The sequence below is a fragment of the Myotis yumanensis genome, unplaced genomic scaffold (genome assembly GCF_028538775.1).
Source record: "Myotis yumanensis isolate MYYU_CA2020_CCGP unplaced genomic scaffold, mMyoYum1.0.hap1 SCAF_1, whole genome shotgun sequence".
Lineage (NCBI taxonomy): Eukaryota > Metazoa > Chordata > Mammalia > Chiroptera > Vespertilionidae > Myotis > Myotis yumanensis.
Window position 1 is genome coordinate 13,043,334 of NW_027223752.1, and position 27,154 is coordinate 13,070,487.

The 27,154-nt window shown below is 50.3% G+C and overlaps 3 protein-coding genes across 6 annotated transcripts in view; 1 reads left to right on the forward strand and 2 right to left on the reverse strand.

Moving 5' to 3' along the window:
* LOC139009832 (actin-histidine N-methyltransferase) overlaps positions 1-3,194 on the reverse strand; it is a 61,152-nt gene extending 57,958 nt beyond the window's left edge. For both annotated transcript variants that reach the window (XR_011471450.1, XM_070413955.1), the window contains exon 1: positions 3,069-3,194. The gene's annotated coding sequence lies outside the window, so the exon portion shown is untranslated. The remainder of the gene's footprint in view (positions 1-3,068) is intronic.
* Positions 3,195-3,710: 516 nt separating this feature from the next.
* Positions 3,711-21,024, forward strand: LOC139009845 (cyclin-K). Of its 2 annotated transcripts, XM_070413964.1 has the most exons (11): positions 3,711-3,784; positions 8,622-8,870; positions 9,539-9,620; positions 11,040-11,171; positions 13,208-13,313; positions 13,810-13,867; positions 14,556-14,725; positions 15,083-15,357; positions 16,249-16,282; positions 19,433-19,504; positions 19,907-21,024. In XM_070413964.1, exons 2-11 carry the CDS (start codon positions 8,674-8,676, stop codon positions 20,527-20,529), a joined length of 1,749 nt encoding a protein of 582 aa, XP_070270065.1. In that variant the 5' UTR covers positions 3,711-3,784; positions 8,622-8,673; the 3' UTR covers positions 20,530-21,024. The 2 variants fall into 2 exon arrangements, with proteins under 2 accessions (XP_070270065.1, XP_070270071.1); XM_070413970.1 differs by lacking the exon at positions 3,711-3,784 and having other exon boundaries at positions 8,782-8,870; positions 9,531-9,620.
* Positions 21,025-21,560: 536 nt separating this feature from the next.
* Positions 21,561-27,154, reverse strand: part of LOC139009863 (coiled-coil domain-containing protein 85C) — a 69,793-nt gene continuing 64,199 nt past the window's right edge. Inside the window, exons 4-6 of one of the 2 annotated variants that reach the window (XM_070413980.1) lie at positions 26,183-26,278; positions 25,323-25,421; positions 21,561-24,566 (exon numbers count right to left, since the gene is read on the reverse strand). In XM_070413980.1, coding sequence (XP_070270081.1) covers positions 24,477-24,566; positions 25,323-25,421; positions 26,183-26,278 — 285 coding nt within the window. In that variant the 3' untranslated portion in view covers positions 21,561-24,476. The remainder of the gene's footprint in view (positions 24,567-25,322; positions 25,422-26,182; positions 26,279-27,154) is intronic. The other variant, XM_070413988.1, reaches the window with a different exon arrangement.

Here is a 27,154-nt window from a genome sequence, read left to right on the forward strand (position 1 = left end):
TTGTTAGTGTTTTTACTCTGAGAATAAACATGTGATTTAACTACATTTGCAGATCAAAATATTTAACATCTCCAAGTAGGAAAATGAGATAAAAAAAATTTCAATGTACAGAAGTCAGTTTTGCCAAGTAAGATACACCTGTAAATGCAACAAAAGTGAAAACTAGCAAAATTCAAAAGCAAGGAATCCTTAGTCTTCTCTGATACTCAACTGCTAAATATGACTCAGGATGAATGGATACCCAAGACAAACACTTCTAGGACAGTAGCAAGAGAAAAAAGATGCACAGCAAATCAAAATATTGGCCCAAACAGAATGGTAGCTAATTGAGAAAGCAAATAACTGGCCACAAGCAACTTCTACAATAACCTAAGAATACAGATATATTCACTAGAGTGTTGAAAACGTTTACTGCCATTGTAATAAATGGTTATTCCTCTGTGGGGGAACTAAATCTAGGCTCCATTCCCAGGATTTAGGAACAAGGAGAGGAAACTCGCTGAAACTCTTCCTCCCCGCTCCCAACAGAAGCACCATGCACAGCAGCCAAGGACAGACAAACCAGTTTCTAAAGATAAAAATCCTTCCAGTGAAAGATAGTCATCAAACTACACGCAAAAAAGGACACTATTATTAGTCACATTTCTAAATGCTACTTCAGATTAGTGATAAGAAAAAGACTTTGTAATTCAAACATTTTAAAGGACTTGAAATACTTCAAACTAAATTGATATCTAGTAAAAAAAGAAAAAGTAACCCTAAACTAGCAGATAAGACTTTTTACTCCTACTTTTACTAAAATCCCACACAGCACGAGCACGGTACCTGGTTTTCACTGACTTCAATCATCATCTATGAGCAAGCCTCAGTTGTGCTAATGTTGATACTTTCCTAGCTGTCATCTCCTTTGTCATTCTCTTCTAGATATTAAGGAGGCCATTCTCAAAACAAAAACCTTAAGTTGATCTTTAGAATGGAAAAGTATCTGCATACAACCTTCAGTTTCCTCACTTCCCAGTGGCCTCGAAAGTGACGTTTTAATTGTCATTTAAGATGCGGCCTGAATGTTCACCACAGGAAGAGAAGCTCCACAATGTTCCTCTCTTCATGACAACCTTAGTGTAAGGCAGAGCAGAATGGGCAGAGCTGGACAGAAACTTCCACTTCTACAGCACACGCGGCATCAATGTTTCAACCCTTCAGTCCACCGTCATTCCTACCCCAGGAGAAAAGCACTGAGAGAAGTTAGGGCACAGAAGAGAGGAGAAGCAGTAACCATTTCACTCCTTCGGGCTGGAGTTTCATTTCAGACAGTAACTTACAGTTAGGGACACAGAGAGAAAGCAAGGCACACGGGAAGGGGTAGCAGGAGGCTGAACACCGAGGAGGTTTGGGGTCTCAATAAGGAGATGGTTCTGTAGCTGTTGGACAGAGAACTCAGGTCTGCAAACTACTTTCTTGGGAAAGAGGAAAAACTCCTCCTTAACTTGCTGGAACTTGACCAAAATCCCAATCACAGCAGCCCCTGGGACTAACTTGGGAAGGCAGGGCTGCACGCATGGTCGCCACACGCACAGACAAAATCCATCGCGGCTCGAGCGAGTCTGACAAAATATTAACCGCGGAGAGGAAAGCTGCTTTTACTCTCGAGTTCAATGTATTCACATGAGAGAGTAAGAGAAACCTCTCCGAGATTATTACCGGTTAGTTCAGTTTTGAAGTAACAGTGGGGTCACTTCTGAGAAGAACTTGGGGGGGGGGATGTTTACCCCTGGTCAGATCCACACGTGTCAGCGCCCACTTCCGAGCCATGACAAACGCACCGCACCAGCACCCCAACCCGGCTAGGGGCAGGCCCGCTGCCACCCGGAGAGCTCTCCGGGGGTTCTTAAAGGCAAAACTGGCCTGTCAGCACCCTTCAAGGGTGGTTTTGCTCTGGAAACATCGCCGCCTTCGTTTGGGAAAAAAAGCAAAACCATACCCGTCAAGCCCGCAGCGGTTCTCAACCTGTGGGTCGCGACCCCTTTGGCGGTCGAACGACCCTTTCACAGGGGTCGCCTAGGACCATCCTGCATATCAGATATTTACATGACGATTCCTAACAGTAGCAACATTACCGTTATGAAGTAGCAACGAAAATAATTTTACGGTTGGGCCACCACAGGAGGAACTGTATTTAAAGGGCCAGGAGGTTGAGAACCACTGCTTCAAGGGATCCTAAACGTGTCACCTCATGGCGGGGGGGAGGCCCCCGCAGCAAGCGGCGCCTGACACGCCACGGGCGGCCTCCTTTTCCCCGGGTGGAAACGGGAGAGGCAGAGCTGCACCGCCGGGCCAGAGCCGCGGGGAGGGAGAGTTCCGTGCCGGCATGACAAACTCCACGGCACTGAATTCTTCTCCCTAGTAGGGCACGGAGCGTGTGGAAGATGGCCAGGGCGCGTGGGAAGGGAGATGACCTATTTTCAACCACTGTTTTTATTAACTGGAAAGTGAGGGAGAGACGCGGGGGGTCTGGTCCCCGGGCGCCGGGCCGGGCGGCCCCTGAGGTCGGGAGAGAGAGGAACAGAAAAGCCGCCCAGCCTTCACCCCAGCAGCCGGGGGACGACGGGAAGGAAGGAAGCGAGAGCGAGAGCCGGACGCACGCAGAGCCCAGCCGCCCGGCGCGAGCGAGAGGGGCCTGGGCCCCACCCGGTGGGCGGAGAGGGGCCGGGCGCTCCGGCACCTGCTGCCGCCTCGGGGGCGGGCGGAGCGGGGACGGGAGCGTGAGACGCCGGGGAACGACGCGGGGCAGCTCCGAGTGCGCCCAGGCCCCGGCAGGGCCGGAGGGCAAAGGCCAAGCGGCGCCCTCCGACCCCGCCGGAACCCCGCGCCCGCCCACCCCTCCAGGACCGAGGGCGCACACCAACGCCCCGGCACCCAGGGCCCAGAGCTGCGGGCGGGGCGCGGGCCGGACCGCGGCCGAGGGACGCCGGCCGGGGTGGGAGGGAGCCTCGCAGGACTCGGGAGCGACCGCGGGAGTCTGCCCCGCGGCGGGTCGTGCGCGCGGAGGGGACACCGCCGGCACTCACCTGCCCGCTGGCCCCTTCACGCAGCGGCACCGGTGCCACACTCCGGCCCAAACCCACCGTCCACCTCGACCAAGCCCCAGGCAGCGGCGGCGACAGAGACGGCGGCAGCGGCAGCCGGACGGGAGGGGCGGGACGGCGGCTTGAGACAGCCCCGCCGCCGCGGTCCAACCCGGCTCCGCCCTCCCCCAGGCCCCGCCCCAGGCCGCCGCCGCCACCGCTGATTGGCCCAAAGCTGAACGCATGGGCGCGGTTCCGCCCCATCGCTCCCCTACCGTTTTGCTCGGGCTCCTCCCCCTCCATTGGGCCTGCCGGCTCCTGGAGCCTGAACTGTCGGCACAGCCCCCTCAGCTCCGGGGCCACAATTGGCGGAACTGTGCCACGCCCGGGCGCTGATTGGAAGACTGGCTCTTCGGGCCCCTCCTCTCGCGTCCAAATTCCGTTAGCACGTTCGGTTGCTGCCGAACTTCCTTAGCCCCGGGAGCGGGACCAACGGGAGTGTCCCTCTGACAGGCTCCTCCTCCTGCGGGGAGGGGCCTGAAAATGACTGGCTGTTCGTTCCTCCGTTGAGAGCTCTGCTTTCTTCTGATTGGTTGACACGTGCCGCCGTGTTTTCCGGCGCCGACGCAGCGCAATGACGTACTCCCCGACATCCCACGTCCAAGATGGCTGCGGTCGGCAAGGAGAGACGTCGCTGAGGGGCTTATCGGAGGCGAGGGGTGAGTAACCGACCGACCGCGGGCAGCGCCACCCCCCTCCCGCGTACCTAAAGGTCTTAGTAGGGCAGGGCCAGCTGCCTCCACCCCCTAGTGGAGTCTATCGTCCCGGATACCGCCTCCTCCCGCTGCCCCCTGTCAGCTCGAAGTTAGCGGGCGGTGGCGGGGCTGCGGGACGGGATTCGGGAGAGGGTTTTGAGGCGCAAGAGCGGAGGAGAAAGGCCCTCGCGCGGCCTTGCACAGGGTAGCGGGCCTCGCCCAAAGGGGCGGCTAAGGTTTGGGGACTCTGTAGCTGGTGGGGAGAAGGGGCGGGGTCTTAGCACGCGCGCGCGCTCCCGCAGCCCGGGACTGCCCGCGTCTTCCCAGCTGCTTGGGGGTCTCCGTCCCAACTTGGCCAGGCTGAGGCCCGGGCGCCGCTCACACCGGGGTGCTCCGACCCGGGGGTCTGGAGAGGAAGGAGGACCAGGCACTTCCGCGTCCGGAGTCGTTCTCGCGGAGACCTGGTTCTTGCGGATCCTGTCCTGGGCCGGTGCAGTTGGGTCCCGAAGGAGTTGTTCTTTGGGGAGTTGAGGCGTCCGTGCAGAGGTCCTCCAGTTGTTCTCACCAGCACAGAGCGCGGTCGGTTGCGCTCCCTAAATGTGGGTTGCCGGTGCAATGGAGCTTTCGCTCCCACCACCCGACGTTAGGCGCGGCTTCCACCAGTAAGAGCAGTTCCTTGCGCGTGGCCTTTCTGTGTTTGTAAGGTGAGCCTGCTGGTGTCTGCGTTTCTCGCTCGGAGGCGCTCTGGAGAGGGGTCCAGCACAGCGCCCTGCAGTTGCAGGCGCTCGTTAGAGCAGCGGTTCCCAACCTGTGGGTCGCGACCCCTTTGGGGGTCGAACGGCCCTTTCACAGGGGTCGCCTAAGACCATCGGAAAACACATATATAATTACATATTGTTTTTGTGATTAATCACTATGCTTTCATTATGTTCAATTTGTAACAATGAAAATACGTCCTGCATATCAGATATTTACATTACGATTCATCACAGTAGCAAAATTACAGTTATGAAGTAGCAACGAAAATAATTTTATGGTTGGGTCACAACAAGAGGAACTGTATTTAAAGGGTCGCGGCATTAGGAAGGTTGAGAACCACTGCGTTAGAGGTTTGTGCGAACGGGGTAGAAGGAGAGATCCTCCAGGGTTTGGGGGTCCCATCCTGGAACCCTGCGTGGCGTACATAGCGCTCTGTATTGCAGACATTTCGGCTAAGATTGTATTATTAGGATGCTTGCCTATTAAGTAATTTTGACTGTAAATTAAGTAATTATCCAGGACTCTTGTTTTTTATTGTGTGTGTGTTTCAGAATGACAACCACAGGTATCTAATTTTGGGTTTTATTTTCTTTTGTCTCATTTTGACTATATTTTCAAACATATTAGCTGACTTGTGCATAAGCATGTTTAACGTTTGTTTCATTTTGGAAAAGTAGATTGCACCAAAAGCAATAACGAAATACTATCATTGTTGAGATGCTTACTTTTTTTTTTTTATTTTAAGCATATTTTTATGGCTTTCGGAGAGGAAGGGAGAGGGGGAGAGAGATAGAAACACCAATGATGAGAGAGAACCTCCTGGATCCCCCCCGCCCACCCAGGCATGTGCCCCTGATGGAATCAAACCCAGGACCTTTCAGTCCGCAGGCCGACGCTCCATCCACCCAGCCAAACCAGCTAGGGCAAGATGCTTACATTTTAAATGCCACTTTCAAAAAATTGAATATCATAAAGAAAAAAATGGTCATAGTTTTGGCCTACAAAATGAGCTACAGTCGTGTACCCCATAGTGACATTTTGATCGAAGATGGAACACATACAAAGGTGGTCCCGTAAGATTGTAAAATTCCCGTTGCTAGTGACCCTGTAGCTGGCATAATATCATAGTGCAAGTTATGTGTTGGTGGTGATGCTGGTGTAAACAAATCTGAACTGAAAGTCATATAAAAGTGTAGCACGTACAATTATGTACAGTATGTAATACTTGCTAATGATAATAAACAACTATGTTACTGGTTTATGTATTTACTGTTGTGGAAGCTAAAAGAATTAATACTTTCCCTCCCACCGTCTAAGTTCTTATAGCTGGGCCAAGAATTAAATGAACAGAGACAAATTAACAGGAGAAAGTAAAAATTTTAATACATGCATATGGGGAATTCACTCACATAGGCATGAAAATTCCAAAGATGGGGAGGCAACATTGGAGAAAATGTGGGGACAGGATATTAGATTTCAGAAGTGAGAATGGGCTGAGGAAGAGCAGAACATAATGGCAGGCAGGAAAATCCTTGCTGGGTGACTCAAAAACAGTGGGACACGGGGTACCAGCTTACAGACCTGGGCGACATCCTAATCCTCCTTCCTTCCTGAAGCAGGTTTTTCTGTCTGAGTCTCTTGGGCAGGAGAGGGGAAGGGACAGAGGTTCTTTCTTGAGTCCTGTTCCTTAATAACCAGCTTAGAACCTATGTCCCAAAGAAGGCAGCTTCAGTGTGACAAAACTGTGGTTTCCTTCACTATACTATGCTTTTACTCTTTACGTTAGAATGTACTCTTTCTCGTAAAAGATAATGTATGTTGTGTTACACTGGCAGCAGCCGCATACATCTCGTGTTGACTGTGTCTCTTGATTGAATCATTTTCCCTCAAAGTACAGTTAATGATAGAAAACTGGAGTCTTATAAATATCTCAGACCTTATTAGATGGCTCTCAGATGCTACAACTTTTTAATAATCTATTTAAGAATCTTGTCAGAGAGCAAAGAGTTTGTGAGTACTTGGAAGCTCAAACCAGCAGAGCCTCAGGTCACTGAACATAATCTCTTCCTATCCTAGTCAGCACAGGTAAATGTACGCTGGATGAGGTCTAAGTAGATGGATTTATATCCATTCAAGTTACCAAACCTAGAATGTTGGTTCATGAGTTGGTGTCAGCCTGAATGAAGAGAGGTCTTTAGAGATAGACTACAGATCTCTGGTCTTGCTCTTTTTCTGGTTAGCACTTTTTTATTACCAAATTTGAATATATGAAGCATGCTTCTCAAATTAATAAATGTACTCAAAACCTGTAGTTAACATGTTAAATGACACAAGTTTTTAAAGGCTAAAATAATAGGCCCAAACTAACAAGATATAGATTTACCAGGCATGATTAAATGTACAGAAACCCAGTTGTCCATGTTGGAGATGAAGAAGGCCTACCTTGACAAAAATGGTTCTAGGGCATAATGTTATGTTTATAGAGGAACCTAGTGTCCATTTGAGGAAAGGCAGTATCGTAACCTAATGATAAACTGTGGCTCTGCCATTTGCTAGTGGTGTGAATTGGGCAAGTTGCTTCCTGTCTCACTAGCTCCGTTTTCTCAGTGATAAATTGTGAAGATAAGAAAACAACTTGCAGGCATGCTGCAACTCAGTGGCCCCTCAATGGACATGTTGAATATTAGTAACCTCTCATCCCATGTGTATTACTCCAGTCATATAAAGAATATTTTTTTTCATTTTGGATGCTAATATTTAGGGGGAAATCTTGAAACACTAAAAATTATGTGGAGGAAATGGGATGTTTGCCCTGGAGAAGAGCGGGAATGTAAAAACGATCTTCACATATTTGAAAGACAGTCAGTAGATAGGTTAAGTTATTTTCAAGGAGCTAAGTGGGAACTCTAGAGAGTTGTTGAAAGGTGGATTTAATTCACTCCTTATTCTGTGCCATCTATGTACCAGATCTAGGGAGTGAACAGAACAGATCTCAAAATTAATATAAAATTAATACAAGAATGAATGTTTGCCTGGCTGGTGTGGTTCAGTGATTGAGCATTGACATATGAACCAGGAGGTCAGGGCACATGCCCAAGTTGTGGGCTCAATCCCAAGTAGGGGGCGTGCAAAAGTATTTTCTCTCATCATTGATGTTTCTCTCTCCCTCCCCCTTCCTCTCTGAAATCAATAAAATATACATATATTTTTTAATATATATATTAAATTTATATATATATTAATTAATTTTTTAATTAATGTGAATACCAGTTATTGATACTCAGCAATGCTATAGGCTGCCTAGTAAACTGTTACAGTTCCATTAATGAAAGTGGCCAAATGAAGGTTAGAGAGTGACCAAATATTACTGTTTAGAGGGAATTTCTGTACTGTGTGAAAAATCAAGTAATGACCTTTACTGCCATTTCCAACTTGTAAGTATCCATAATTCTAAATGTTTAAAACTGAATTTAACCTTTCATCGTGTAAAATGAAATATCAAAGGCACATTCTTGAAAGATGTCGCTAAAATGCCTTGACATGCTGCTTGTTTATGGAGAGATTTTTACTTTGTGGAGCTCATAAATCTCTCCGTCTTTCACAGTAATCATGAACTGCTAATGCGAAAATTTGTGACTTTAGGATCTTGTGAAAAAATAATGGAAGAGTAATAGGGAATGGGGTTATAGTACTGAAGTAAGAACTTTTCAAGGGGGGTAGAACATTTAGAGGACTGTTTCCATTCTATCCATGTACATTTATTTTCACTGCATTTCGGTATCCGAGTGGGATTGGTTCCAGGACTTTCTGTGGATACCAAAATCCATGGATGCTCAAGTCCGTTATTATAAGGCATAGACAATGTGTACAAATGTTTTAATTGGCTTTGGAGGTCAGCTTGGGCTTTTAACTGCCAATCAGTAATGTTTCTGTGGGAAATTTCTATCCAAAATCAGGTACCATCTGTAATTCTAGATTGCTTCAATGATTGGGATTGCTTCACATGGGTATCCCTTTCCAACTTTGCTTCTCTTTCTCATAGGATCCTAACATTTTCAGAGAATCTTTTGAAAAGAACAAGTCTACTTCAATAAATGAAGGAAAATAAAGAAAATTCAAGCCCTTCAGTAACCTCAGCAAACCTGGACCACACAAAACCATGTTGGTACTGGGATAAGAAAGACTTGGCTCATACACCCTCTCAGCTAGAAGGACTTGACCCAGCCACTGAGGCCCGGTACCGCCGAGAGGGGGCTCGCTTCATCTTTGATGTGGGCACACGTTTGGGACTGTATCCTTATCTCTTTGGAATCTGTTTCAGGCTTCCCACCGCCAACACTGAGAATTAAATTAGATACTGTTGATAAAACATAGTAATATCTCCCAGCCAGTGTGGCTTAGTTGGTTGAGCACTGTCCCATGCACCAAGACATCTCTGATTTGATTCCTGGGTTTCGGGCACAGTCGCCAGTAGCGGGCAGGAGGCAGCTGATAATGTTTCTCTCATTGATGTTTCTATCTCTCTCCCCCTCCCTTCCTCTCTCTAATCAATTTTTAAAAAGGAAATCTTACCTTAAATAGACATATAGTAATATCTCTGTACTAAAATGGCCCTTGAATATCTTTGTTAACTAATGTTATTTCTGATTAGCTTGGCTCTTTGGGGGTTTTCGGTTTCCTATTTTTCATTTAAATGTGTAGACTTAGCCATTGAGCAAGTGGCCACCAGGAGGAAAACAGCCCCCAGTGATCACAGTTGAAGGATGGTGAAGCCTGGCCTTGTTCATGGTGTAAACCCACCTTGCTGGGATGAATTCTGATACAGAGATTCCCATATACCTGCTTTGCTACTGACGGTGTTTACTTTACCACTGACTTGCTTGCTATTGTTTTAGTTTTTCCACATTTAACTAAAAACAATAACAATTTCTTGACTAAAGTCCTTAACCAGAACAACAGACACTATGATACCCTGGCAACTGGAATAATTTATTTTCATCGCTTCTATATGTTTCATTCCTTTAAGCAGTTTCCAAGATATGTAAGTATTTAAATTTTATTTTAATTCTCTATCACATGTAATTATTTCCACACAGTTCAATGAACTAATTTAATCTATTTTTATATTTCCAGAAAGTAGTTATTTTTATATAGTACATACTATGTATAAACAAAATCAAGTTTGAACTTTGTGTGTGATTTTTTGTTTGTTTTTCATTTTTTAATTAAACACATTCAGATCCTTTTATTTAGCCTGATATGGACACAGTCATATTGCACTTTGTGTGCAAGTTTACTTCCCTATTACCTTTGCCAAGATAAATTTGGGCTTATAATTGAGACCCAACAAAGGCCAAGAAGGAATAAAAATGTTTCCGGCCATATTGCTCATTCTGCAGTTGTTCCTTAAACATGCACTGTCTTCTGCTCTGTGGGAGATTCAGACAGGGAACCTGCCTCAGTACTTTTAGTCCTGAGGTGTGACGTACAAAATATGTGGTGGAGGGGAGACCATAGGAGAGGTGCAGAAGGAAGGCTGCAGCTTCAAGAGAGAGATTAATGCATTGGGGAGGGATCAGGGAATGTGCTAGGGAGGAGGAGCCAGCAGTAATTAAGCCCTGACTATAAATGTCAGATGGGACAGAGCAGTGATCCCGCAGAAACTAGCGTGACAAAGACATGGAGGAACCATGTGGTGAGTACCAGCCCTGCTAGGAGGTTCATTTGGCAGGAATGGAATGGGGGCCCTGGGTGGAAAGGTAGACTGGATCAGACCATTGTAAGCATTGAACTCCAGGCTCGGGCATTAGACTTCAGTAGGTAAACTGAAGTGGTCGAAGAGTTTCATAAAGAAGATGACAGAATTAGACTTAACAGGAGGTCAGTCTGTTGGGGTTTTTCCTTTAGCTACGATTTTCCTTAGTTTTGTACACAAGTGCTAGAGGAAGGACACTGTTTCAGTCAGCGTTGTACCCCTGGCACAGAGTCTGACATCTAACGAAGAGGATTCTGTGGAGGGTCAGACATTCAGGAGAGATGAGAGTAGGCCGAGAAAAACTGGAGAGAGAGCAGTGAGACCACCTCAGTGATGTGGGAACTGGACCAGGTCCAGGCAGCGTGAGGGGAAGGAAGGACAGCTGGGCACTGGCACAGACATGGACTCCACCAGACATGCGTTTAGCTGTGTTCTTTTTCTGGAACAAAGATCACAGTGTGAAAAGAAAATTTGTGTCTGTGGGTTTTTTCCCTTCTGGCATCTACTTTGTTTACATAACATGTTCTTTGGAAAATTAAATTTAAAATAATTTATGGGGCCAAATTGGGTGTGTGTGTGAAATTTCCTTTGAGCTCCTTGTGAATAAGAAAGGGGAAGTTAGGAGAGTGAAGGTCAAAAATCTTTGCTTGTGTTTCTGTGTGAGCTTTGAGAACAATATCTCAGGAACTTTTGTCTTCCTTTTAGGTAACAGGAGCTTGTTGTCTCTTTCTGGCTGGGAAAGTAGAAGAAACACCCAAAAAATGTAAAGATATCATCAAAACAGCTCGTAGTTTATTAAATGATGTACAATTTGGCCAGTTTGGAGATGACCCAAAGGTAAGAATCATAACTGCCTGCCTTTAAATCTTGGTTCCTTGTGGTAGCATTAAGATGGAGGTCCTGCCGAGCTGGTGTGGTTCAGTGGTCGACCTATGAACCTATTACGGTTCGATTCCAGGTCAGGGCACATGGCCGGGGTGTGGGCTCGATCCCCAGTGGGGCATGTAGAAGGCAGCCGATCAGTGATGCTCCGCGTTGATATTTCTCTCTCTCTCTCTCTCCTGCTCCCTTCCTCTCTGAAATCAATAAATATATATATCCTATATAATAAAATCCTAATATGCAAATAGACCACACGGTGGAACGGCCAACAGAACAACAAGTCCCTATGACACACACTGTCCCCCAAGAGGGAGGCGACCGGAGGCAGCAGCAATCGGGGCGGGGACAGCCAGCAAGCGCCCCGCTGGTCATCTCTCACGGAGGGGACTAGCAGCAGCAATTGGGAGGTGGTGCTGGCCAGCAGGCAGCGCCAGGCCTCCAGCCAAAGCGGGTGCCAGCAGGGGTCCCTCCCCGTCGCCCCACAGATTGGCCCTGATTGCTGGCCAGGCATAGGGATCCTACCCTATATATTGGGAACAGTGTCTTAGATTTAAAAATTGAAACCTGGCAAGGCTACTCTAACTGAAGAAACAGGATGATTCAGCGATGACATGCATGGACTCTGGCTTGCACATTTTGTGGTCAGCCCTGATTCTGACACTTATAAATGTGTGACAAAGCCAGTTACTTTTCTCTGCTTCAGTTTTTCCACCCATAATATGGGGAAATGGTACTGCTGCCTCAGAAAGATCATGTTATGTACAACTTTTTATAATTAGGGCAAAAAAAAATCTAGTTGCCCATACAACAGCAAGATGCCTTTCACCTGTATGAAAAGTATGGTCACTGATGCATGCAGCATTCCAGATTGCGAGAGGGCAGGCCGGGCTGAGGGACCCCCTCCCCCTTGTGCATGAATTTCATGCACTGGGCCTCTAGTATATATAATAAATATAGATTTTTTTTTTTTTTGAAGGATAGAGGTCCTTGCCCTAGTCAGTTGCTCAGTGGTTAAAGCATTGGCCCTTGGACTGAAGGGTCAGTGTTCAAGGGCATGTACCTAGGTTGCAGATTTGATCCCCAGCTCTTGTGTGGAGGCAACCAATCAATGTGTGTCTATCTCTTCGCCTCCCTTCCACTCTAAAAATGAATGGAAAAAAATATCCTTGGGTGAGGATGAACAAAATTAAAAAAGATAGAGGTCCTTGTGTTGGCAATGGCTGTGACTCCTGTATCTTCCAGTCCCAGGTCCCTGTGCAGAGGTACTTTCCCTTGCTTCTGTAAGGAGGAAAGAGGATGTAGCCACACTTAGGTAGCTCTTGCTAACGTGCCAAGTCATGTTCTGAGCACTTTAGGGGCGGTAGCACATGTCGTGGATAGGAACAAAGTCCCCTCCTGGCTGGCTGTGCTCCTAGACCAGAAGCAGTGTGGCTTCTTTGGTTCAGGGGTGCTGGCAGCTTCTGGGTAGATGGATAGTGCCAGTGCTCTGCGTACATGTATCTGCACTGCATGTGCGTCTTTTGCTTCCCAAGAATGGTGGGAGGAATTGACATTTGCAGCTATTCTCAAACACCCAGAGATTGCTATTGGTTATACCTCCCATCCTGTCTTTTCCCCACAATCCCTGCTCATGTCAGGAAATGGTGTTAAAATAATTACATAGATGACTTAGTTATGTTCTAAAAACACCACTTTCAGCCCCGCTGGCATGGCTCAGTGGTTGAGAATCGACCTATGAACCAGGATGTCACGGTTCGATTCCTGGTCAGGACACATGCCCAGGTTGCAGCCTCAATCCTCAGTGGGGGATGTGCAGGAGGCAGCTAATCAATGATTCTCATCACTGATGTTTCTATCACTTTCTCCCTCTCCCTCTCTGAAATCAATAAAACTATATTTAAAAAATAATAAATAGAAAAGTTCACTTTTTAAATACTGATTTAGACCTGTGACTAAAACTACAACCCCAACACTTATTATTTTATTTTTAGGAAGAAGTAATGGTTCTGGAGAGAATCTTACTACAGACTATAAAGTTTGATTTACAGGTAGAACATCCATACCAGTTCCTACTCAAATATGCAAAACAACTCAAAGGTAAGAAAAAGTTAATAAAAGAACTTTTTTATTCTGAAACCAAGTCTTCATCATCATTTGATGACACTGCGATTATGCTTAAAAGAGGAAAGCAGAAAATTCGGTGTGTGAAGTACCTGGGCTATAGCTTGCCCAGACAGTTCAATATTGTGGCTATTAGTACTGTTTCCTTTTGTGTATAAACAGATTCTGTCATCCAGTTGCCAAGTGGTATGAGACAGGAAAATGAGTCAGAACTTTTTAAATAGCCTAATAAATTCAGCCATGGAGCCAGGCTTCCCATAAACGGTGGCTCTCAGCATAGGGCATGTGGAGAGAACAGAGGTGGGGCTTGGGCACACTCATTTGTCCTTGTCTCCCATGCGGAAGCTCTTCGCTGTGTATTGGAATGATGCTGAGGGTACCTGGGCTTTATATGAATACTTGTTGCTTCTTGTGCTGCTGCTTTATTTTCTTTTCCTACTAATTTACCTTTCTCCCCTCCCCGCATTTCTAGGTGATAAAAACAAAATTCAAAAGTTGGTTCAAATGGCATGGACATTTGTAAATGACAGGTACATATACTCAAATGTTGATTTAATTACAGTTTTTTAACAAGCTATAGAAATGGAAATATAGTCTTTAATTATAGTGTTTTTAAATACCCAGGGACTTCATATGTCACTTTACTCAAACCCCTACTTTATGTCAAGGAAACTGACTTAACCCAGCTTGAGGAGCCAGTGAAGGGCAGAGCTGGGGCCAAAGTCCAGGTCTCCTGTTGCCAGCAGAGGCAATACCCTGCCATGTCATGGTGATGCAGGATCCTGAAATCTTATCTCCAGTTTGAAACATAAATCTAAAACAGTACCCCAGAGAGTTTGGACAACTAAATACTGAGGACCCATTTGATTCTGCAAAAACACAAACACCATATGGTGTCACGGTTTTAGATCCTTGATGTTCTAGAGCCCAGGGATCTAATGAGGAACAAAGTGCCTGTGAGTGGAGTTGTTGCTGTTGGGAGAAACATTTCTCTAGCTAGGATTTCAACAGTTTGAAGAACATAAATCAAAGTAACTGTGGTTAAAATAACTTATTTTTATGCTTTTAGAGGACTCTATGTATAATACTTTATTTGATGGTGTTTAGAGAAGGATAAGCAAATTGCCATTTAGATGCAGCATCTGACTTTCATGCATTGAGTTAATCACAAATGTTTGTTCATCCAAGTGAAGTCACCTCTTTTTCCTGTTGAACTAGTCTCTGCACGACCTTGTCACTGCAGTGGGAACCAGAGATCATAGCAGTGGCAGTGATGTATCTCGCGGGACGTTTGTGCAAATTTGAAATACAAGAATGGACCTCCAAACCCATGTATCGGAGATGGTGGGAGCAGTTTGTGCAAGATGTCCCTGTGGATGTTCTGGAAGGTACTGGGCATGCCGATCATTCTGTGAGGGGGTTCCGTGTTGGGATGGTGCTGCCCTGAGAACGTGATTCCTGAACAGATTTCCCGATAGGCCTGCATAAACTCTTCTTCAGAAGCAGCTGTGACTAACATTTCAAATGTAATATCCACTCTTTCCAAGCAAATCGTTTTGGTGACCTGAAAATACCCACCAGTGCTGTGCACAGCAGAGGCAGGGTGAATTCCAGATAGGATTTTGACATGTTGGTCCTTGTATGAGAATCGTGGCTCAAAGGGAAATGGGCTGGCTTATTTTTCTAGGTAAAATTTTATTTCAAATATCCATCTGTGGTAAATGTAATTGTCGCCTATCATTTAGATATCTGCCACCAAATCCTGGATCTTTACTCACAAGGAAAACAACAGATGCCTCATCACACGCCTCATCAGCTGCATCAGCCTCCATCGCTCAACCCCACACCACAAGTGCCACCAGTGCCACCATCACAGTCGGCTCCAGGCCCTGAACCACCGCAGCCCCCACAGAAGGACCCGCAGCCATCAACCCAGCCGCCACCACCGCCACAGCAAGTCCAGCAGCCCAAGAAACCGTCCCCACAGCCTAGTCCCCCCCGCCAGGTGAAGCGAGCCACGGTGAGTGGCCAGATTGGCACTGGGCATGGCCAGCTTTCCTGGTGGCAGTGCCCCACCTGAGCACATTCCTATTTCAAAGGGATTTCACGGAACACTAAAAATCGCTATCAGACTGCATGTCTATGGGGAGCCTGAAAACTTCTGTGGTCAGAGGAGAAGCTCTGTCCTCCTCCAGCTGCTGCTGCCTGTGTCACCTCCGACAGGGCCCTGAAACCTGCCAGGGTGTCGTTTCCGCCTCTGTACCCTGCTGGAATGGGTGTAACCAGGTCCCTCTGACTCTGTAGTGTTTGCATCTTTTTTTTTAAAATATATTTTATTGATTTTTTACAAAGAGGAAGGGAGAGGAATAGAGAATCAGAAACATTGATGAGAGAGAAACATCGATCAGCGGCCTCCTGCATGCCCCCCACTGGGGATGTGCCTGCAACCAGGGTACATGCCCTTGACTGGAATTGAACCTGGGACCCTTCAGTCCGCAGGCCGACGCTCTATCCACTGAGCCAAACCGGTCAGGGCTGTAGTGTTTGTATCTTTAAGTGACAGTATTGGTAGAAATTTCTCCCAATGGTGGCAGCCCGGCATTTGCTGTTACTCAGTCTTAGAAGAAGCCATGCAGGATATATAGGTATCAGCCAACTTTGCTGATCAAACAGGGCAGTGCGCTAGAGGCCTGAGACTCAGTGTTCAGAACTGAGACAAGGGAGTATTTCCGGACAGGGAAAGGGGAAGGAAGCAGAACGGTGCTCTGCAGGTGGCAGGTTTGCCCTGCAAGTTAAGCCAGCATGGTTTTGTGTGAGGCCACGTTCTGTCACTGTGATTTCGTCCCTGGTTCGTCTGTTTTTCTCACTCTTCCCGGGTCTGGGTTAACGGTTGTGTTTTCTTTTGCAACAGGTTGTTTCTCCCAAAGAAGAGAACAAAGCAGCAGGTAATTCCCGGTTCTGTTTTTTGGTTTTATATGTCTGCTTATCAAAACTTTAAATTCTTAGTCAACAGTGTTTCTTTTCTGATTAGATTGGCCTTAAAATTTAAAGACCCCATCACAAACTTGACCCACTCTGCCAGAAAACACATTGTCTTCTGTTTATCCCAAATCTATTTTTAGATTATATTTTGATAAAAGGTATCAATAACAATGTACTGAGTCACATATATAAAATGTCATCATGAATGTAGGAGACCAGTTGCCACAATATATATTGTTAGAGATTAGTGGAGTGTGACACAGTAAAAACGTGAAGAAAGTGAAGTGCCCTGGGTGTCCCCGTCCTGAACACCGAGTGGCAGGATGGTGTGGAGAAAGGACTGCGTGGTGGGCAGGGTGTTGCCCAGAGAACCACCACACGGCCAGCCCTGCTGCTTATGGCACCAGGCCTCTGTCAGACGCCTTTTATATGTACACTAGAGGCCCGATGCATGAAATTCGTTCAAGGGGCTCAGCCCCGCTGCTGCCTCAACCTCCTCTGCCATGGCAGCTGCCTCTGCCTCAGTCCCCACCTCCCTTCCCTTCCCCTCTCCCCCCCTCCCGCTGCCTCGGCTTCATCCGGATGGTTATCTGGAAGGACGCCTGGCCTAATTAGCATATTATGCTTTTATTATTATAGATATGTAGTAGAGCCCAGAGTTGGTTAATGTGTTTCTGTGTTGGAAGCAAATAAAGAGTGAGCAAAACCTGAATGATTACAGAAGAGAAAGTGAGAAGTTTTGTGTGTCATTGGCCCTGTTGTGCTGAGCTCTTTGAAGCACAGTGTCCACTTGTCTCTGTTTCTCTGTTGCTTAGTTCCATGGTAGGACCTCAGGGAATTATTTGTGGTACTGTTGTCGAGATCTTCAAGTTATAGTAAAGCTACGTGTTTCGCAGGATCTGTGGGGGAATGATGAGTTGAGTACAGGTAAATTTTTTTTAGTTCTGAATGAGCAAACATTGTCAGACACTAAAAAGCAGATATATACAGTCATCCTGAGCTGATTGCAGCATCTGTTGGAGAGAGAGAGAGAGCCAGTGGTGACCTTGGAGAAGAACTAGAGCTGAGAGTGGAGAGCCTGTAGGTCGAAGGAGGCAGGTGAGCAAAGGAATTGGAAGTAAATGGAGAGAGGAGTTTCCTGGAACAGGAAGAGCTGAAAGGGCATCACTTCTGAGAGGACTGAAATGTGGTTGGGAGTGGATGACAGCGCCTACCTACTTGGAGGGACCGATTTTGCATAGGCAGTGGGAGCCATGGGAGGTTGGTTAGCAGAAGCATGGCAAAGTCTGAGTTCATTTTAGAAAGTTTCCTGGCAGTAGTAATAGCACAGATGGTTGGGAATGGGAAGGACTTTGCCAGCATCTGGGTGAGACCTGGTGAGAGAAGAGTCAGAATGATGGCCAGAGGCCCAGGAAGGGAGGGTCAGACAGCCTGGAGGTGAGATCTGACTGAGCAGAACAGTACGTGCAAGTAGCTACAGAGGACTGACAGTGTGGCCCACTCCAATGGCCTGGTACCCTCAGTGCAAATATACACCAGATTTCTGAGCGTTAGTAAGAAAAAGGAATGTAACTCTGGCCAGTGGCTCAATTGGTTGGGGCATCGTCCCGTACACCAAAAGGCTACAGGTTCAATTCCCAGGTAGGGCACATACCAGTACCTAGGTTTCTGGTTCAATCCCAAGTTGGGGCATATACAAGAGGCAACCAATCAATGTTTCTCTCTCACATCCATGTTTTTTCCTCTTCCCCCCCCTAAAAAAAAAAAAAAAAAAAGAATGCAGAGAATCTTATTAGTCAATTTTATGTTGATTATACATTGAAATCAATTTTTTTATATATCAAGTTAAATATTAAAATTAATTTTAACTGTTCTGAACATGGCTGCTAGAAAACTAAAAATTACATGGGTGGCTCTTTTGATATTTCTGTTGGACAGCTTTAGCTTGTCTGGCGGTGGGAGGGGGGTTGGAGGGAGTGCTTAGGTGAGAGGGATACCAGTCAGGAGATAGAGGAAAAGGCTGCCTGCGAGGTGCTGGCTGCTGGATCTAGGGATGGGACTTGAAAGTCAGGTCCCCGGTTTTGGAGGTGAGATAGAAGCTAGAGACGTCGATTCATCTCCCTGATGATAAAGGGAGAGACGTCCCCACACCTTGAATCCAGCCAAAGTCTGAGAGAGGAAACCAAGAAAGTGATCAGCAATGCCGGGGCAGAATCCGATCAGTGATGTGCAAGCCCAGATGAAGTGAGTTTCGGGAAGGGCCAAAACATACAAACAAAAAGATGGCGTTCTTTTTCCATCATGTGTCCACACCTCTACCTTTCTAAACAGAAGCGATTGGACTTGGTGTAGCCTTATCTGTGCGATGTAGTGTCGTCACTGGGGATGCTGTTCACATGCAGGTGTTCAACCCTGAAGGGTGGGCTGTGTCCTCTGCCCCAAGTGCACTTAAAGTAGGTCGCTCGCCTCCAGTTCTCTAACGGTGACTTCTAAGGGGATGCCAAATGGAGCAAATATTTGTGAGAGAAAATAAACTGGAAATGCAACTAAACAAGAGTTAAAAGGTAGTGGTTTCCTGTGAGCATTCGGGGCCTTTCTGTGTGTTCTGTGTATTAGCAAGTCACACCGGTCATGGAAGTGGTTTTTTGCTGCTCTCAAGTTGTTGGAAGGATTTGCTTTGTGGAAAAGGGGATAGTGGGTTAGTTTCCTTTTTAGAGGGGAGGTAGGAGATCAGAGTTGTATTTGTTTTGTTTTGTTTTTTTCTTTTAAAAGGATTAGTACATAATGATTCATTTTTTTTTTTTTTTAGATTTTTTTATTGATTTTTAGAGGAAGGGAGAGAGAAACATTGATCGGCTGCCTCCTGCACTCCCCCTACCAGGAATCGAGCCTGCAACCTGGGAATTGAACTGTGACCTCTCAGTTCATGGGACAACGCTCAACCAATGAGCCAGGGCATGCTGATATAGCTGAGGCCTTCCTCAAGTACCCGTAAAACGTTCTTATCTGCTCTTTTTCCCCAAAGAAATTCCTGAACAGTCCGTTTTATTTTTACTATAATATGTTTATTACATGAAGAGATATGAGTGCTTTTTTAATCTTTTTCTTCGTAGAACCACCACCACCTAAAATTCCCAAAATAGAGACCACTCACCCTCCATTGCCTCCGGCCCACCCACCACCAGGTCAGTGTCTGCTGAGAGCCAATGGGGTGCCAGCTTTTCTCTCTACCTTTTTGAAGGGCAGGCTTGGGAGGTCTAAGGGAAAGTTGATAGAAGGGAGACTTTGCAGCCAAAATGTTAAAACAGTAACGACCAAGGATCTTTCAGAAAACTTTTACACAGATGTTTTGAGGACGTTGTAAATTCTAAGTATATTTGGTCACATCCAGAAATGCAGAACTACCCAGGAAAAGTGAGTTTAGAATCAATTTTAGGAAAACAGCCCTGCCAGTGTGTGAACATTGCCCACATCTGGGCAGGTTGCTGTAGATCTGAGTTACACTCTGGTGCTGTGATGGGGTGGGGGTGGGGGTGGGGTCTGTGGAGCTGCTGGGCACTGACTCGTCTCTCCACTCATCTCTCCAGACCGGAAGCCTCCCCTCGCGGCTGCCTTAGGCGAGGCTGAGCCACCAGGCCCCGTGGATGCCAGTGAGCTCCCCAAAGTCCAGATTCCTCCTCCGGCCCACCCGGCCCCTGTGCACCAGCCACCACCGCTGCCACACCGGCCACCGCCACCGCCACCCTCCAGCTACATAACCGGGATGTCCACCACCAGCTCCTACATGTCTGGAGAGGGCTACCAGAGCCTGCAGTCCATGATGAAGACCGAGGGCCCCTCCTACAGCGCCCTGCCCCCTGCCTATGGGCCTCCAGCCCACCTGCCCTACCACCATGTCTACCCCCCCAACCCACCCCCACCACCGGTGCCCCCTCCCCCAGCCTCCTTCCCCCCACCTGCCATCCCACCCCCAACTCCCGGGTACCCTCCACCTCCACCCACCTACAACCCCAACTTCCCGCCCCCTCCTCCACGCTTGCCCCCCACCCATGCCGTTCCACCTCACCCTCCTCCAGGCCTGGGCCTGCCTCCAGCTAGCTACCCACCTCCATCTGTCCCCCCTGGAGGACAGCCACCTGTGCCCCCACCCATCCCCCCACCGGGCATGCCTCCAGTCGGGGGCCTGGGGCGTGCAGCCTGGATGAGATAACCTGATGCCTTTTTTCCCTTTTCTTTTTTTTAACAAGTTTTTCTAGTTACCTTGAAGGGTAGTTGAAGTGAGGAAGCAGCAGGGTACCTTGTATAATGCTGGACAGTTGCAGTATGGGAAGACATGGACCAGGCCCGGGAGATGGATCAGATGGTCCTCCAGGCCCGGAGTGGGGACAGCCTCGGTAGTGCCCGGGCCGCCCGGCTGTGCTGGTGTCGGCTGAGGGCCGCGTCCTGCACTGGGTGACTATACTAGTGAAAATGTTAACCAGCCATATTGGCTCAATAAATAGCTTCCGTAAGGAGTGAATTTCCTTCTAGAAATCAGTGCCTATTTTTCCTGGATACGCAGTTTTAAACAGTCCAGTTCCATCTGAAGTCAAGCTGTCGTCATCACTTCCATTCCGTGTTCTCTTCCATGACACCCAGTCGGTCAGAAGAAGCTTTTTGATTTAGAGATATTTACATCTTTGTATTAAAGTTATTTTGAAGGGGTTGCCTGGTTGGATGGCTTTTTTCTTTTTCCTCTGGGAAGAAGGGGAGGAATGTACTTGGGAAGTAATGTATGTTTACATCGATCTGCAAGTTCCAGTACATAGATATTTTTTAAGTGTGAATATAACAACATACTGTGACTTCCATCTTGGTTACACAGGAGACTCCTTCAGTCAGTTATCCAAATAAAAGCAGTTCTGAAACTGTTACTGACAGAGCTTGGGGCCTGCAGTAGCCCCTGGGTGTGATCGCCCTCTGGACCCCAGAGGGCCTCGCTGCCCGCCAAGCCTCACCCACATCTCCTGGGCAGCACCCTCATGGGCCAGCCTCTGAGGTTGCTAGGTTAGATAAGGGTTTGAATTTGAAATCCTTTCCATTTCTGGCCTAAGGAGTAGGCAGCGGCCCCTTGAGTAGCAGTTAGTGGCCCAAATGGGGATGCTGTGTGCTGGCTGCAGCCCCACCTGAAATGCTCCCAGGGGCCATGGCCCTCTGCCCAACGAGCCATCGCCTGAGACAAACACACTGCACACCACCATGGAGGCTTGCAAAGAGCCTTTATTTATCTAGCGCAAAGTATACACTGTCACAGTCTTCTCTGTTACCTTTTACTAAAATAGTTCAATGTTTTTACCACACTATCAAAAAGTTCTATTAATTTTTCTCTCCCCAAATCAAAGTGGTTCAATAGAAGGTAGAAATGGACCGAGCCGGGCAGGGCAGGGCTGGCCGTTCTCAGGAGGTCACGTCCTACAGAAGACAGAGCATGGCTGCGGCCCGGGAATGGGAACCAGACGTTCCGCCAGGTCCAGAGAGCAGCCCAGTCTCCCACATTATGAAAATATACACCTCTCCTGCTCCGCAGCCATGCACTGTTTCTTAAAAAAAAAAAAAAATCAGTAGTATTTTGTTTCCTCTCAAGTTTTCAAGAAAAAAAAGGTCACTTTTTCTCTTTAAACACTGATGTGTAGCTAATCACTTCTGGATAAAAACGCACCACCCGTTAGAGTGGCCAGCAGATGGCGATCCCAGGATGGGCCTGGCCCCCGGGGGAGGCTGAGGGTGGGCTCCGTCACAGTGGGAACAGGCCACGGCGCAGGTGTCCCCGTGGCTGCGGGATCTAGAAGCGGAGGGTTTGGAAAGCAAAGGGGCCTTTATGAAAGGACACCCAGGTCAGCACACCCCTCCCACCCTGAGCTCAAAGCTGAGGCTCCAGGGGCCGACGGTCACCCATTGTCACCTACACACCCGTTAGTGGCAGAGCTGGCACCCCCCTGGCTGCCCCGGTAGTGAGGCCCATGGGAGCCCCCCAGCTTGTGAGCTCCCCTGCAACTGCGAACGACCCAGTGGGGTCAGGCAGCGCTGCTCTGCTGCTGGCTTTTCTAACAGCATGTTATGTTGGGAGATGGCTGTCACAGGTACAGTTCCATCCCTGAAAGCCGTCCCACACAGGGTTGGTTCAGGGACGGGCAGGAAGGTCTCCACGGCCCACTCCACCTCCTCCCTGGACATCTCCGCAGTCCGGGGACAGGGTCACTTCCCTGTGACGCTGTCCCCGGGCCGCTGTGCAGCGTCTGCAGGTACCAGGAGGCCTTCCTTATTGCTTATTTTCAGTCGTGGCAAAGCCGACCTGATCCAAACGTGGCAAATGGGCTCCCGGACGTGGAGCCCACCCAGATGGCCCCTTCCCCCTCGGCCGCTTGTGGTTCTTTGGACTCCACGACCAGAGGGGGGCCTCTGACCCCAGCTGGCGGCCCCCTGGTGCAGGAGTCACCCACCACCATGTGACAGGGAGCTCCCGTCCGACCTGATGGAAGGGCCTTCGAAAGCCCACGGCTCCCGGTAATGCCCAGGGCAGCACCCACTCACACCCCCGGGCACAAGGAGGACCGAGAGCCTTTGCCCTGAGTGTACAACCCAAGGGCGCCAACGGCAGGGGACGGTAGGAACTGCCCGGTCCTGGTTCCCGTCCCTCACATGGGCCTGGGTGAGGCTGCCTGATGCAAAGATGGCCTCGGGCTCTTCGGTACCAGCCGCACAAGGCCACGGGCAGCCCTCAGGACCTGGGAGTCCGAGGATGGACGAGCTGATGGGGTGAGTGGACAGGGCCCTGCAACCTCATTGACAGTGTGGCCTGGCCAGCCTGCCAAGTTCTGGGGCCTCACCTGTGATGCCACTGACCGCCTACCCCCTCTGTGCCTCCTTTTCCTCACATGAATGTGAAAATGTACATACTGCACTTTACAGCTGATACATGGTCATTTACACTGACGGTCTCATTGGACCCCCAGAGCCTGCAAGGAGACCCTCATGCTCCCATGCTCCCTCGGAGGACACAGGCTCAGAGAGGAGAGGGACTGTCCCCTGGAGGAGGCAGCAGAACTCAGCTCGGGCCTCGCCCCAGGCCAGCCCCCAGCAGCCTCTCCAGCAGGTGACCATCGGCTCACATGCTAGGAGCACAGCTGACTACAGTGATGGCCTCTACCATGAGCCCAGCTAAGAGGACCTCACTTTGCACCACGGGCCTGAAGAGGCTGAGTGACTTGCTGAAGGTCACACAGCAAATTAAAGCCAGAGCCAGGTCAGGCTCCTTCCAAGGGGGACAGAACTCCTGTCACTGCAGCCATGCGGCTCTGCCCACAGTGACTGAGGATGGGGCCAGGTTCCAGAGGGGACACCACAGTGGACCGGAGGCCCAGCCATGACCCAGTGCTACCCATCGGAGAGGGGCACACATGGGGCTCAGCCGGGGACTCTGCACTCAGCCGCCTTCCTGTGTTCCTGGCCCAGAGTGAACCATGGAAGCGGAGATGCCTCAGGCACTGGGGCAGGAGGGTCCCCAAAATATAGGGCACACCTGGCACAGGGCAGGGCGACACTGGGGGGAGAGGGGAGGGGTGGATTCTAAAAACAGGTGGCAGCTGGCAGGAGGGGACTGTGCACAGGCCAGAGGAAGGGCTGGGGAGCTCCCCTGCCCGTGGCTCTTGGGACTCAGTGCTTGGGGAGCCAGCGTTCAAGTCACAGCGGGTGGATGGGAAGGGGTGCCCCTGCACCAGGTCCAGCTGCCAGTGGCCTTTGTCCAGTGTGGTGGCAGCCAGTGGATGGAGGGCTTGGTGAGGTGCTGGGCGCAGCCTGGCATGATCCCTGCGCTGGGCAGCTCAGAGCAGCCTTCCGTTCTCGCACAGCGAGCCTGAAGCCTGGCCCAGAGTGGGAAAGGGCCGTCCAGGCTGCTGTACTGCGGGGACAGCCAGCGTCTCGCCTCCCAGTTTGCTGGTGTGAGATGTGGGAGATGGAGGCCCGGCCAGCAGGGGCCACACCCATGGCTGCCGAGCCACAGCAGGCAGCATCCTATGTACAATTCATCACAGAAGAAGAAGATGGAGGCTCAGCCGGAAGGCCTGCCACTCCCCTGGGGGGATCCCAGGCAGGGACAGTCCACGTCCACAGAGGAGAGGCCTACAAAGGCCCCTTGAACTGGTTCCCAGACAGGTGCTGCCGGATGGAGGGCTTGGAGCTGGCGGCGTCTCCCAGCTTTCTCCAGACCACCTGCGGGGAGAGGCGAGATGTGACGGCAGGGCCACCCCAAGCCCACCAGCTGGCTTGTGCACACATCCCAGAGCCATGGGCCAGGAGGGGACTGAAGCCACGTAAAGCTTGGAAACACTCAGGCCAGGTCTTTGCATGTCCATCCTCATAGCCACACCTGCCATCCTGAGCAGGTCACCACTAGGGTGTAGGCTCGGCCTCACAGCTGTCCAGTGGGGCCCATGGACTCAGAAGGCAGCATAGGAGGGTGTTCAGAACACCCCACTCCACGGGAGACCCCAGTTCAACCCCTGAGAACCACCCTTCCCTCTGGCTCCTTCAAGGGTCCAGTGAGGACCCATGTTGATGAGGTCGGTCAGGGGCAGCCAGCTTCCAGAACAAAGGCAGCCCCAGCCCTGCAGGCCCACAGAGTGGGGGTGTCACCTGCACCTCAGGCTAAGCACCAGCAGTCACCAGGGCCACCACCCAGCTGGGAGGCCAGGAGCCAGACACCTGGGACCGGGGCTGAGAGGCGGGACATGAGGGGTAAACAAGACCAGTGCTGGGGGCCAGAGGCACATTCCCGGGATGGACAGACCCTGAGATCAGGGACCCCATTCATTCTCGGGGTGGGGGTGGGGATGAGGCCAGGCCAGCGCTCCCAGGCTCCAGTGCCTCCAGCCAGCCCTCCAGGTCACCATCCTTTCCCCCGGGAAGGTAGCAACTCCCAGTGTCCAGCCAGGACGCCCCCCGACCCTGGCCCGGGAAGCGCCTCACGTTGCACATCTCGCGGACAATGGCCTTCTCCTTCTCACTCAGGTCCTCCTCGCAGCTGTCCTGGAGCTGCCGGTCCAGGTTCTCGTGCACCTCCAGGACCTGCGGGGAACATGGCCAGGGTCAGCGGTGTGGAGACCTGAGGGGCAGGCCGTCCCTCCTCACTGTGTCCTCTCCCCTCACCCAGTGACACTGCACCCACCACACAAGGGAAGCCGAACCCCTTTCACTGGGGGCCGAGCTGAGGAGGGGTCGGTCACCTGGGGGCAGGGCCGCCCTCCGACAGGTGGACTCGCTCTGACCAGGGCCCAGCTTGTGATTAATGAGCAGGAGGACTGAGGACACCCCCACTCATGCACATGGGGTGTGCACACATGTGTGCACATGGCCACCGTGGCGCATGCACGGGGGGAAGGGGAATGGGGAGGAGATGAGGGGCGCAGGAGGGGGAGAAGTGCCCCCTGGAGGCAGGAGCGCGTCTTCAGGACCTGCAGCTGGCGGCCCTGAGCAGGAAGGCCCTGCACCTGAGCAGCGGCTGGGCCTGGGAGGCCTGGGCTTTGCTCCTACCTAGCCCGTCCTGCCATGACTCCAACCTTGAGGGAGTGCCTGCCCTCCCCCACCCCCAGGCCTCAGTTTCCCCAGTTGCAGGGATGGCAGACAGGTGACACACTTGCTATGGGCACCCGGCATCTTTGAGTCCCTCCCCCACAGTGTTCCAGGCAGTCACAGCCACCCAGTCCCCACACAGGTCCCACCCTGCTGCTCAGGCGCCGCCAAAGAGGTCCCCCATCCCGCATCACACCAGGGATCGGGCTCCTGAGGGAGTGGGACCTGGGTGAGGGTGGGCAGGGCCTGGCCCTCACCTTCATTGCATGCACGACAGCCTCGGGCTTCTGTCCTGCGGGGCTGTAGCCGGCGGAGGGGGGTGAGGACAGCTCGGGTACCGGGCAGGCTGGGCCCTGTGGGAGGGAATCATGAGGCTTAGCTCACCCTGAATAGACAGAGCCAGGTGGCGGCCGCAGGTGTGACCAGCTCTGAGTGAGGTCCCTGATGCCGTGGGGCCAGGGGCTAGGCAGGAGGAAATGGGGGCAGGTGATGGGAGAGGCGGCAGGGTGAGGGCCAGGCCAGGGCTGAGGAGCAGCACCCACCACGCCCCACAGGCTCCCCCATGCAGCACACCTGGAGGCCTATTATCCGTTGTGCAAAGAAAGCCTCATGTCCTGTCTGTACCTGGGACTCCCTCAGAGAGGGCAGAAACTCACCAAGGTCACCTCACCCACCCCAGGTGTCCTGATCCCAAAGCCCCCTCCCGCTCCCCCAGCTGCCAGTGGGTGACTCACCTTGACTCCACCCCCCAGGCCCAGGGTTACAAGTCTTCCAGCCCTGAGCCCTGGCTCCAGGCCGTCTGGCCACCTGATTCGGCAAACACTCTAACTGGCAATATCAGCCTGGAGGAGCGGCAGGGGATGAGCCGAGGAGGGGGTCCATCCCACAGCGCCCTGCCCATCTGTGGCAGAGCCAGTGTCTGCCCACGGCCTCCCCAGCTTCCCCCCACAAGGGTCACTGGCCCAGGTGGCCGGGGAGCAGGGGGCAGGGCTTCTGCCTCAGGCTGCAAGAAGGAGCCTGCATTCAGGGCCCCACGGGAGAAGCTCACAGACAAGGAGGCCTCAAGGGTGGGGTCCCAGGGCCCATAGGAACCAGCTGCTCAGAAAGCGCTGAGAGTGAACAGAGAGCACCAAGACTGCCCAGCCTGCACGGGAGCATGTGAGCAGGGAAGACGAGGGGAGGTTGGCTGAGGGCCACTGCCCTGGGATTCTGCCCACTGAGGCCATGCC

What these genes read in the sequence shown, in the direction of transcription:
- LOC139009845 (XM_070413964.1), top strand. Translation starts at nt 8,674, where the DNA reads ATGAAGGAAAATAAAGAAAATTCAAGCCCTTCAGTAACCTCAGCAAAC. An exon ending in TTAAGCAGTTTCCAAGATAT is followed by an intron (nt 9,621 to 11,039) that starts GTAAGTATTTAA and finishes TCTTCCTTTTAG; the next exon opens with GTAACAGGAGCTTGTTGTCT. An exon ending in ATATGCAAAACAACTCAAAG is followed by an intron (nt 13,314 to 13,809) that starts GTAAGAAAAAGT and finishes CCGCATTTCTAG; the next exon opens with GTGATAAAAACAAAATTCAA.